The sequence below is a fragment of the Ceratotherium simum genome, chromosome 40, assembly GCF_057802395.1.
Source record: "Ceratotherium simum simum isolate JZ-2026a chromosome 40, ASM5780239v1, whole genome shotgun sequence".
NCBI lineage: Eukaryota > Metazoa > Chordata > Mammalia > Perissodactyla > Rhinocerotidae > Ceratotherium > Ceratotherium simum.
In genome coordinates this window covers 256,128-268,299 of record NC_141939.1, presented here as the reverse complement: position 1 = coordinate 268,299, position 12,172 = coordinate 256,128, and the positions used below count along the sequence as shown (strand labels likewise).

The 12,172-nt window shown below is 50.1% G+C and overlaps 1 protein-coding gene across 1 annotated transcript in view; it reads right to left on the bottom strand.

The window, feature by feature from the left end:
• PAX8 (paired box 8) overlaps positions 1-12,172 on the bottom strand; it is a 60,060-nt gene that overhangs the window by 24,668 nt on the left and 23,220 nt on the right. The window contains 2 exon segments of the mRNA XM_087426078.1: positions 8-208; positions 2,161-2,326. Coding sequence (XP_087282204.1) covers positions 8-208; positions 2,161-2,326 — 367 coding nt within the window.

Sequence of the window (12,172 nt, the reverse complement as noted above, 5' to 3'; positions counted from 1 at the left end):
CTCTCACCTGTTGATGGAGCTGACGCTGGGCACCGTGTCATTGTCACAGACGCCCTCCGCCAGGAGCCGGTCTCGGATCTCCCAGGCAAACATGGTAGGGTTCTGTCTCTTGTAGTCTCCAATCTTCTCCACCACCTTGGGGGTGGCCACCTTGGGCTTGGAGCCCCCTATCACTCCAGGTCGGATGCTGCCAGTCTCGTAGTACCTACTCCAATAGAGAACCCCAAAGAATTACCCAGTAAGCAGGTGGGATCTCTGCGCAGGGACTTAGCCAGACACTCTCGTTCCCCTCTGGGGCTTCTGGGGAGGGGCCTGGAGCTAGAACCTGCCCCCAAGGCTGGCCTCAAAGTCTTGATGTCCCCAGCACTGCCTGTTTCCCTTGCATGGGTAGGTTTATGCTGCTGCCAAACCAGAATCCTCTGCTAAAGACCTTGCCCCAGGATGCCTGGCTCTTCTCTTTCTGGTCCCTCTGGCCAGTCTCCTGTGTCTGAGCACCTGCAGGAGCCACCTTCTGGGACACGAAAGATTTCTCTCCTAAGAAAGGAAATTTTCACGTGTGTGCATTGTGTGAATTACAGAATCACAGTCGCCACTCTGTACAGCTTTTTCTCCGTCCAGCTTCTCTTGGCGAAAGCATGACTCACTGTTCTCCTTGGCTATCCTGGTTTTACCCCTTCCCAGGAAGCCAGCTGGGATCATTGGGCCCTCTGCCCTGCCTTGCTAGTTCATCTTTGCTCCCCATATCCCACCCAAAACCCCAGCCACTGGTATTCTACCAGGTTACATGGTTCAGGTTGAAGCTGCTCCTCATGGACTCTGGAATCCCAGCCCAGTCTGCATCCCTGGCCATGACCAGCCCCTTAAGCTGAGCCTACTCTCCCGGGGTCTCCAGTCCTCCTCTCCCTCTACCCCTAAGTAGCAGCTTTGGCAGATCAGTGAACTACGTCAGGACAGCCTCCTCTCCTTGTGGTGGAAACTCTCTGGTCTCTTCTGCCGTGAAATAAAATCTGACTCTTTAAAGCTCCGTTTGTCTGTCACAACCCTCCAGGGCTGGTCTCCTCTCTGGGACACAGCCCATCTCGGGAACCCCTCTCCTGACCCCAGCCAGGACCACACTGTTCTCTGACAACTCCATCAGGAAGCTAGGGCTTTCCATGTTCGGTTACATTCAGGGCCCTTTGCCTCTTTGGACCAGAACTCTTGAATCCACTTACGGGTTGGGCAAAGGAGACGGGCACACAGAGCTGATGCAAAGCCCAGAATCTCCCGGCACAGGGACATTTCTGATGGGAGTGGCTCTTCAGACTAGATTATGTGGCTCCATCAGCCTAGAAACAGGGCTTTGCCGCTCCTGGTCCCTCCTGAACCTTTGGGTCAGTGGTTCTCAACTCTGGCTGCAGAAAATTAGAATCACTTGAGGGGGCCTTAACACTATCCCCAAACTTGGGCCCATTCCCCTAAAGTTATGCGTTAATTGGTGTGGGCTGGGGCCTAGACATCAATTTTTTTTTTAATTAAGTTTCCCCAGGTGACCCTAACGTGCAGCCAGGGCCATGAACCTCCGCTTTGGGGTTAGTGTTCATAAGTGTTGCCTGGTCATCCCATAAAAATCACAGCATCCAGGCCTGGCTCCCAGAGAGGCTGGTGCTGTAGGTCTGGACTGGGGCCTAGGAATCTGCATTTCATCAACAACCCCTGCTTCTATTGTGGGTGGTCTGGGAGTTACGGTTTGAGAAGCACAAACTCAGACATCCTAGTGCAGGGATTAGACCTCGGGAGCCACTTCTGATCACATGTCCCCTCCTGAGTGGCTCCATTTCCCTTGGTCTCAGCAGGGGGAGGACTGTCTAGGAGGATTCTTGTGCTTTGGGAGCAGAGAAGGCTATAGAAAATGAGAGATGGGGTGAAGGAGAAAAAGACGAGGGGAGAAATGAAAGGAAAAAGAAATGGACAAGGAAGGAAGGAAGGAAAGAAGGGTTGGAAAACCGCAGGAGAGCAGCAGCTGGGGAGGCCTAGAAGCACCACCGCCCTGTTCTGGTCCTGAGACCAAAGGTAGACATAGGGAGTGGACCGAGTCCCTGGCAGGGAGGGTGGCTGCGAGGTGGGCCGCAGAAGGCAAGGCCTGCGGGGCAGATGGTGTGTGGTGAATTTCGTGCTTACCTGCCGAGGATCTTGCTGACACAGCCATGGCTGACTCGGAGCTGGCGGGAGATGTCGCAGGGCCTCACACCCTGGTGGGCCAGGTCCACAATGCGTTGACGCACCACTTCCGGCAGGGGTCTGCCGTTCACAAAGGCCCCGCCCAGCTGGTTCAGCCCTCCATGGCCTAAGAAGACAGTGGGCCCAGGGACAGTTGTCAGGTCCAGGTGGGGCAGTCGGGGGGGAATTAGCCCATGGGTGTGGGTGCTGTATGTGTGAGAGATCGTGAACTCCCGCAGTCAAGCCCTCTGGAGCTCCCTGCACCCACCCTTGCTTCCCGCCTCCCAGGAAGGCTAGCTCCAATCAGGGAGGGTGATGCCACAGAGGGGCACAGCACGATCTGGGGGCCTTCTGGGCCTGCTCGGTCTCCTCTCAGACCCTCAGCCCTTCGCTCCAACCGACAACCCCACCATTTTCTTCCCTCTCTCTGAAAAGTGTACACAGAGTTGAAGATTCAGGGTCTTCCTACTCTAATACTGAGCCATGCGGCCTTGGGGAGAATCCCCTCTCCTCTCTGGGTCTTCTTGCCTCATCTATAAAATGAGGGCAGAGGACTAAATCAGTGATCTTTAAGTGTCTTTTTCTCTTTCTTTTTAACCACAGAACCAGATTTTTAAGCACAGTCACACTGAGAAACACAAACACAAAAGAATAAAAGCAGAGCTTCTCTGGTTAAGCTGGGGCAGAGGGGCCCGAGCCCTGCCTGTGGGCTCCCAGCCTGAGTGACCACTGCGGTTACTTTTTTCTAATGGCCAGAGCACTGTCAGGAGCCCTACGAGCCCTGGCGGAGACCTCACCAGCACCTGTTCCCAGGGGTTCCGGGACTGACACGTCAGCTGCAGGCAGCTGTGCAGAACGTGGACATGCCGTGGACGTGTGCCATGTTTCCTTAGCTGCCCTCCTGACTTGGCCTTGTGCACTGGCCCAGCCTGGGTTTCATTCTGAGCCCATCCACTTCTTTAAACACACATTTATTGAGTGCCTACCATGTGCCAGGCACTGTACCATGCCCCTCGAATGCCGAGGGGGAAAAGGCAGATGTGATCCCTGCTCTTGCCTCACGGGGTTATCAGAGTGAGGACAGACCAGCCAACAGCCAATGACCATAACACGTGAACACGTGACCACTGCTGTGACTGGGGACATGCAGGGGGCAATGGGAACCACTGGAGGGGACCACACCCGGGCTCAGGACAGCAGAAGGGTCCCTGGAGAAGTCTAAGCTGAGACTGAAGATAAAGAGGTGTTAGCTGAATGAAGGAGAGAAGGGAGAAAACTGTTCTAGGCAGTGTAAGAGCATGTGCAAAGGCTCAGAGGTGAGAAGGTGCTTGTCTGTTAGATTTACCAACATACTCAACCTGCTAAAATCCCTAGATCCAGGCTGGGCTAATTTCAGGACTGAGAGTTCCATTTTGCCGAGGAGAAGGCTGGGGCTTGGAGAGTTTTAGTGGTTTGATGTATATGACTTTAATGACTCAGCTGATATGAGGAGGAGCCAGGATCTAACCAAGGATTAGGCTCCCAGCAGTGCTGCTTCCTGAGGTGAGCCCTAATCTATGGCCAGAACCGACCCTGGAAGCTTGGCATTGGCCCTGCACTCCTGCGCTGAAGGTGCCATGTCCGGGCCCGAAGGACATCGTTTCACACCAGGGTCATAACTTGGTGGTCTGGCTGGGATGGTAGAGCCCTGGGGATGTAGAATCTGGGGGTGCGGGAAGGCGAGGAGGAAAAGCCAATGCCAGCCCTCTGTGTGAGCCCGTTAAGGACTATTTACGGCCGAGGGTGGAAAGTGCCTCTGCCGGGCACACAGTGCCCATTACCGCCCACTGACTTGGCACATTCAGAACCGCCTTGCCATGTCTCCTCAAGGGCCCCAGCTGTCTTCAGCAGAACAGTCAATTTCTCTTAAAAAAAAAAAAAAGAGGCTATAAGCCTCTGGCCAGGGCACTAAATCAGGAGGAAAAACCCTCTGGCCAAACACCCAGCAGGAGGGATGCAATGATCCATCTTCCTGGTGGAGGCAATTGGATGAACTTGGGCACAACTTCCACCCGTCCTGTTCTAGGCAACTTGTCCCAGCGCATGCTTTTCCACCAAGGCTGGAAAGACATCCCAGATGGCCAGCGAAGGGCCCGTGCCCACTCCTGAGCCCATTCTGCTGGCTTCTCACTGGCCACAGGCCTTCCCTGGAGAATGGCCGTAGCTGCTTGACCCTCCCTCCTTCCTTGTTGCCTCTCAGCTCTTTTGGGTCCAGACACTGAACACGAGGGGGCGCCAGACAGCCACCCAAACACAGACAAGACCCGGAGCAGTTCAGCTTTGCCCCCATTTTCCAGAACTTAAGCTGCCATGTCAACCACCGAGACTTAGGTGTTTGTGCTGGGACCTCTATGTCCAGACATTAGGTTTCTTACAGGTGGGGTTCTCCACCCTTGAAAAGGAGGATTGAAAAAACCAAACATCATTTTGGGTGGCATGAATTGGGTATTGTGCCTTCAAAAAAAATCTACCCTCTTTCTCCATTGCAGCTGTGTGGGCTATTGTCCTAAATCTTCCTGAAGGGCTGATCAGGATCCTTAGAAACCCAAACCCTTGGGAACCCTCCTGAAAGGTTATTTACTAGACCCGCCAGCATTGGTGTGAAAGAAAAGATGTCTTTGTACCTCTGGCCCCTAAACCGTGAATTCTCTCCTGCATTATTTTATTTTACTGTCTTCTTAGTGACTTTGTGTTACTGTGCAAAGAGCATTGGGCCAGATTCCTGCCTTGACTCTGCCTGTTTTTAATTTTCTCATTTGAGAAAGTTGGTTTTTTTTTTTTCAACCTGTGTTGTCATCCGTTGAATGCAGCTAGAAAAAATTCTCGCTGCATCTGCTGTGACGTCTAACAACTGCTATAAGAAGATGGGAGTGAGGATGGAGAAGTATTTGGTTAGCTGAAAATCTTGATATAAGTGTCAAGTTTTTCTAATTGTTAATGTTCGCATGGTTGAATGCTATGGCCCAAGCTTGGCCCTAGGACTGGGGCAGTGGTTCCCAAACTTGAGCGTGTGTCAGAATCACTTGCGGAGCTTGCTAAGACATAGAATCACTGCAGGGGCCAGCCCTGTGGTGTAGTGGTTAAGTTCAGCATGCTTCGCTTTGGTGGCCCAGGTTCTCAGGTTCAGATCCCAGGTGCAGACCTATACCACACGTCAGCCATGCTGTGGTGGCGACCCACATATAAAGTGGAGGAAGATTGGCACAGATGTTAGCTCAGGGCTAATGTTCCTCAAGCAAAAAAAAAAGAGGAGGATTGGCAACAGATGTTAGCTCAGGGTGAATCTTCCTCAACAACAACAACAACAAAAAAACAAAGCACAGACTGCTGAGCCCCGTACCCTGAGTGTCTGAATCAGTGGGTCTGGGATGGAGCCAAGAATTTGTGTTTCTAAGAGTTTCCAGATGGTGCTGATGCTGCTAGTCTGGGGCCGCACATTGAGAACCACTGGTTTAGGCTGCTCAACAGCTGGTAAAGAAAATTTAAGGGAATAACTAACTACTTGTACATTTCCCACCCCAGCCCTACCTTCTTCTAAGAATAATAATTCTTATCATTTGTGTATTACAGTTTTCATTTCTTTTTATCTCAACACATATGTACCAAGTACTTACCATGAATCAGGTACAAAGCACTGAGGATACCACTTTGAGCAAGACAAGAAACCTGGCCCTCAAGGAACTGAAAATCTTTGAGGGGATGCAGTCAGATAAATTGGGAATTACCATGTTGAGGGAGAAGTTTCTTGAAAGAGGTAAGTCCAGATGCTAGGAGAGCCCATAAGTGGTCAGAAGGAAGTTGCAGGGAGGAATGACTAGGAGGTAACCATGTAAAGAAGTTTCCACAGGAAAAAAACCCATGTACAAGGTCTTGGTGCTCTTAAGAAATTGAAAGACACTTACTATGGCTGTAGGACAGGCGGGAAAGAGAGTTTGGAAAGAGCCTGCTGGCTGCAGATGGAGATGGCCCCTATGGATTGAGGTTTGGAGCTGAGTCCCTGTAATGGAAGGACTTTTGTCCTTCCTGTGTCCGGTGTGGGGGAGTGGACTCCTTTGGGTGAGTCACCACCAAATGCCCAGAGGTGGGTGCAGCCTTCCTTCCTGCACTGGGCGGGGGGTGGTGGGGAAGTGGTGCTGGGCCGCCCACTGTGCTGACCACCTTTCCATGTGGCTACGGCTGGGGTGGGCTTTGAGGCCGGAAGCCAGAGATGAGTGGGAGCCCCTGGTTGGGCCAGGGTGAAGGTGGGAACCAGGAAGAGGCTTGAAGCTTCCTAAGCAAAGGTCCTTTGTATGGTCTGGAGGGTCTTGGGTGGGGAGTGGTGGGTGTGGAGGAGGAAGACAAGACTGCTTGGCTGGAAGCAAGCAGGTTCTGAGCATGAAGGTAGGTCCTCAGACAGGGGAACACCAACTTTCCAGGGACCAGAGAGTACTTATTCTTCAGTAAGGGGATTTGGAGCTCTGCAAGGCTCTAGGTGAAGCCTGCTGTCCAGAAATGCATACTTCCGAAAAGTGAGCATTTGGGAAGGTGTTAGGACTTTCTTTGGTAATTTCTTCACCCCTTACAGGGCTCTGAGGAGTAGGCATGGTAGAAGGAAAAGAGAGGGGCTCATTGCCCAAAACTCTTGATACATGCACCGATACCCAAACCCTTAAGACGTGGGGATAATTTTCCTGTGCCCCAGAGTCCTTTGCACAAGTCTCTGTTGTAGCACTGACTGCATTGAACAGTAACTTTATCTGTTTAGATTCCTTTATGAGTTCTTCTCAAGGGCAGGGGCCCTGTCTTTGTCTACCTAGCACCTGCCACAAAAGTTTAATTAATGCTTCAGTAAATTCATGTGACAGAAAAATGCTTTACCAAGGTGAGGGGCTGTTGTGATGGTTGTTGAGTGGACTCCCCACCGTGGGACCAAGTCCCATACTAGGATACTTGCCTCTTTTACCTTCTGCCTGATTTCCCATTCCTCTGCCCAGTCCTAGAGTGACAATGGTTCAATGTGTTGTTCTGTGAAAATTTCCATTTAACTCCCTGGACATTTTTGCTTTAGCCCCAAAGAGTGTCAAGGTGAGAGTCTGAGTCTTGGCCGGACTACCGTGGGAGGTGGAGTGGCTGATTTGGGATGTCCTTTAAATCATGCTGTGCCTACTCCCCCTCCACAAAGGAATGGCCTTGCCAGTGCTAACCAGTCTCTGACATTCTCAGCCTGGTGGTGTTGTCTTCCCCAGCACGCTCACTTGCAGGTCTGTGATCTCCCACTGTAACCTCCCAGCTGCTCCCCTTGGCTTGGTGCCTTTCTGGAATAAAGCCCAGGGCCTTTGCCTCAAACCACTCTAAAGAAAATGTTCCACACCATGGAAACTCAGTGTTCCAACCCCTTGTTCCACCTTCCACCCCAAGTCTGCACATTGGATCGCTCCAGCATCCATGAGGTTATGGGTTATCTGGGCACATTAGACCCTTGGACGAGGACAAAGGGGCTGGCAGGCTGAGAAGCAGCATTCTGCATCTGGCTTGACTCCCAACTTGCTGTGTGATCTGGGATCTCTGTGCCTTACACTTCTCCTCCGAAGGGGAACTGGAGAAGAGAGACGGCAGCTAGGGGAAGCTGATGCTTATACTCCTCATTCGCTTCTCGTTGACCTCTTATCCTTCTACCTGGTCAGGAACCCTACTCCATAAATTACCCTCCCATTTCTTTTACATTATTTACCTCCCCCTTTCTATCAGCTCCTTCCCCTGGACCTAAAAACACAATTAAATCCATCTATGCTGCTTCCCCAGCCCCTGCCCTCAAAAAAAAAAAAAAACACAAAAAGGGGGAAAAAAAAAACCAAAAACCAAAACCAAAAATGCCCTAAAACCAAAAAACCTCCCCTTGACTATGAAACTTTTTCTTCTATTGTTTTCAATCCAATTTCTCAAAAAGTAGTCCTGCGTGCTGTTCCTATTTTTGTCATTTCCTCCCTTGCTATTCAGTGGTCCCCTCACTATATGCCTCATTTGAGTGTGTGCTCAAAGCCTGGGTACTGGATGGATGTGGGTGGTGAAGGATGCTGTGTCCTTCCTCTTGAAGAAGTTTCCATGGCAATGCTGTCTCCTGATTCCTTATACCTTCAGATACGATTGCTGTTTCTCTTTAATGGGATTCTCTTCTCTCATTTGTCCCACTGTATCTATTTTTTTTCAGACTTCTCTCAAATCCCAGTGCTGTGCTCACTCTACGTGTTCATCCTTGGTGATCCCACCCACTCTTATTGTTTTACCTGCTACCCATGCACGGATGGCATTGTGGGCATCCTAGCTTTCCCCAGCCCAGATCTTTCCTCACACATTTATATTCAACTTCCCATCAGAAATCTCCTCTTCGTCCATAAACAGGCTCCTCTTCTCATGTTGTCTTGGTTGGTAATGACACCAGCTGCCATGCAAGCATAGAGCCTGCCTCCTAGCGGCATCTCATGCCACCTTCCACCACACTCTCTGCACCGCACCATCATTGGCCTTCTGCATGACCTTAGAGCTATCGGTGTATCCTCCTGCCTCGAGGTGTCTGCACATGCAGTTCCCTCTGCCTGGAACTCTTGTCTTCTCCTCTTATCTAGATAACTCCTACTCATACTGTATAGTTCAGCATAAGGTCACTTCCTCCAAGTGGCTTTGATTTATCCTACAGAGTAGGTTAGATATTCTCAGCATCCTTTGCCTTTCTTGGAGGGCATTCATTCAAATTTTAATTTTACATTTATTTGCATGATTATATGTATGAGTAGTCACTGTCTTCTCCCACCAGACTGAAAGCTCCATGAGGGCAGGACCATGTCTTTTTTGTTCATTATTAAATTATATTAGGTGTTCAATAAATATATGCCACATGAATTAACTCATGGCCTTTAGCTTCTTTCATTCTCCCCATATGGATTACTCACCAAACCATGGCATTTTTACCTCCTAAATGTTTACCTAACCAGGACCTTCCTAACTATCCCTGGCATTCAAACATCCTTGTGTTCATTTATGCATTCGATGTATATTTATTGAGCAACTACCATGTGCCAAACACTTTATTAGAACTGATTACACAGAATTGATCTCTGCCCTCATGCAGCTTCCAGTCTAGGGCTAAGTAGATATTTAAAAAGTAGACACACAAATAAATGTATAATTATTGCTTGAATAAGTGCTAAGAAGGACACGCAGGGTGCGGTATTAAAGAATAATGAGGTGGAGGGTGAGAGATGGAATTAGTTCCAGCTGACCAGAGAAAATCTCCATGAGGTATAATCTGAGATGAAGGTGAGTAGGGGTTAACTAGTCGCCTGGATGTGCTGGTCTCTGCATCCAACATTGCACATGCGACCCTTTGCCGGGGAGCAACACATCCAAAACTCAAGTCTCACCATGTCCCTCCCATGTTGAAGAAACCTTCCAGGGCACGGCACCATCTCCTACATAACGAGATCCAAGCTACTACATCTGGAGGACAATGTCCACATAAGCTGACCCCAGCTTACCTCTGCAGCCTCATTTCCTACCTCTCTAAGCCTTGAATCTGATGACCCAGCCACACGGAATTGCTTGCTGTTCTTTCGTAGCATCTGAACCCTCCTCTGTGTCCTTGATCATGCTGTCCTCCCTCTCCTTACTATCTCCCGATGGGTCCATACTCATACCTTGAGTCAGTTCAGGAGGCTACCTCCTACAGGAAGGTAAGACTCCTACAGGAAGTCTTCTCTGCCTTTCCTGCCTGCTGTCTCTGGTCCTTTCTTTTAAACACGCTAGGGCATAATTTCTACCACTACATGTAGCAGAATATAAGCATCTATTTATACTGCCTGTGTCCTGCTACATAGATTGTGTGCCCCTTGAGGGATGGCATGGCTTCTTCATCTCTGAAATCCTAATATCTAGTAGTATAATGCTTGGTGCACAGTAGGTACCCAATAAATGCTGGTTGAATTAATTATTGGAAGGAAGGAATGAGCGAAGGAAAGAAGAAGGAATGAAAGGAGGGAAGGGAGGGATGGAGAGAGGGAGGGAAGGAGGAAAGAAAGCAAGTCCAAAACAAGCTTAGTGAAGCCCACACATTCTTTGCCTTAAGCAGAATTCTGTCTTCCAAAGATGTATACTCTTAGACATGAATTGTTTAAAAAAAGAGGTCCAGATATCACAGCTCAGGAAAAGAGAAGGTTGCCCTCCTTCTGTGGGAGCTGTGGGATGAATGCAGAGGTCTTCCTGTGGCTTCTACATCAAACCTTTGAGGTCAACACTAAATGCGTTAGCACTTGTCGGGCTCACCCTTTGTGAGGAGCGTACGCTTCACATACTGCCTCGTTGGTTCTGCAGGAGCATTCTGTGAGATGAACACCTCTGTTGCCATTTTACACCCATGGGGAAACTGTCACCAACGTGGGTCTTCAGTTCTGAGTCGAGAAGCCTTTTCCTTCTAACTCTGGCCGTAGAGGCTCTATAGAGAATGATGAGGGGTGACCTATACAGATCGGCCGTCATGAGGTTGACGGCTCTGGTGGGGAGATTTCAATGTGCAGAGAGGGAAAAACTACGAGAGACAGCTCAAGGGTGATTTAGTAGCAAAAGCTACCCCTCCTGCAGACATGGACATCTGCGACTCAGAGGATCACTTGAGGAGAAGTTTCTGACTCACAGCTGCTGGGCAGCGCTGCCCCTTTATGTCTGCCGGTGTCCAGTCAGTGAAAGAGAAACTGTTTCCCCAGTTCTCACAGCCAAGGAGCTCAGCACTGTGCTGTGCATTCAAGACCAAGGACACAACCAAGACAGTCCTGGAATCCTGTTTCCTCAGACCTTCTCTGGCATTATGTAGCCTATCAGTCAGGGTCCAGTCGGCAAACAGAGATCAGTTCCTAGGTATTTCAGCAGAGGGGCTTTAACGTAGGGACTTGCTTATCTGGGTGTTGGAGGGCTGTCAGAGCATGAAGAAGCACTGAGGTCACCCTGAGATGGTAGCTGCAGGAAGAAGCCACTGCTCCTAGGGCTGGGGGAAGCAAAAGGAAGAGGTCAGAGCTATCCGAACCTTGATGCTTGGAGGAGGGGCCCATGGAGCTGGGGCTTGGGCCTCTGAGGTGATGGTACCTTTTGGCGGCTGCTGGTACATCTGAGGGGCACACGAGGCTGGTTCTGGGATAGCTGGAATCTGGATCAGCTGCTGCTGCTGAGGCAACGCTGACAGGAACCCCTGTGACAGGAAGCCCCTCTACCATCGTCCAGCCTTCTCCTACCTGCCTATCAGTCCCTCATAGAAGCCAAACTGATCAGCAGCTTTTGAATCTGTCCTCTCACCCTGATGAATGGGGGAGGCAGGTTGATTCATTTTTTTTCATCCACTGAAGTTGTATAGGATAGAGGTTAGGAAAACAGGCTCGAGAGACAGGCTACCTGTATTCAAACCCTTGCTCCACCTCTGACTGACCTTGGCATGAACTTCACCTCCCTCCGCCTCGTCTCCTAAGTATGTTGTGTGATCTATGTATGTATAGCACTCAGTAGGCACTCCACAAACCTTCCCTGTTACTACCTTGACTATTACGCTTCCGTGCCAGGCACTGCTCCAGCCTCTGGGATATACGGGGATCAAGACAGATGGGTCTCCGCCCTCTTGGAGTTTACAGATTTATAGGAATGGTTTCAATATAAGAATGTATTTCTCAGCAAGTGACAAAGCTCTCCCACCCCATCGACCCTTCTTCTTGCCTGTATCATTTTCTGCTCTTGCTGTTCCAAAATCCTTAGTGATGAGCAGAGGGCAGGCTTCTGGATTGCCCTGAGGAGGAGGAAATAATCCCAGCTCCTTCTTTCCCCTCCTGGAGCCCCTGTCTAGCTGGTTATTCATTGATTCCTGGGCCTGTTCTTGTTGACTAGTTCTCCTAGTCCGAGGGGCTCTGTCTCTCTTGTTGGGCCT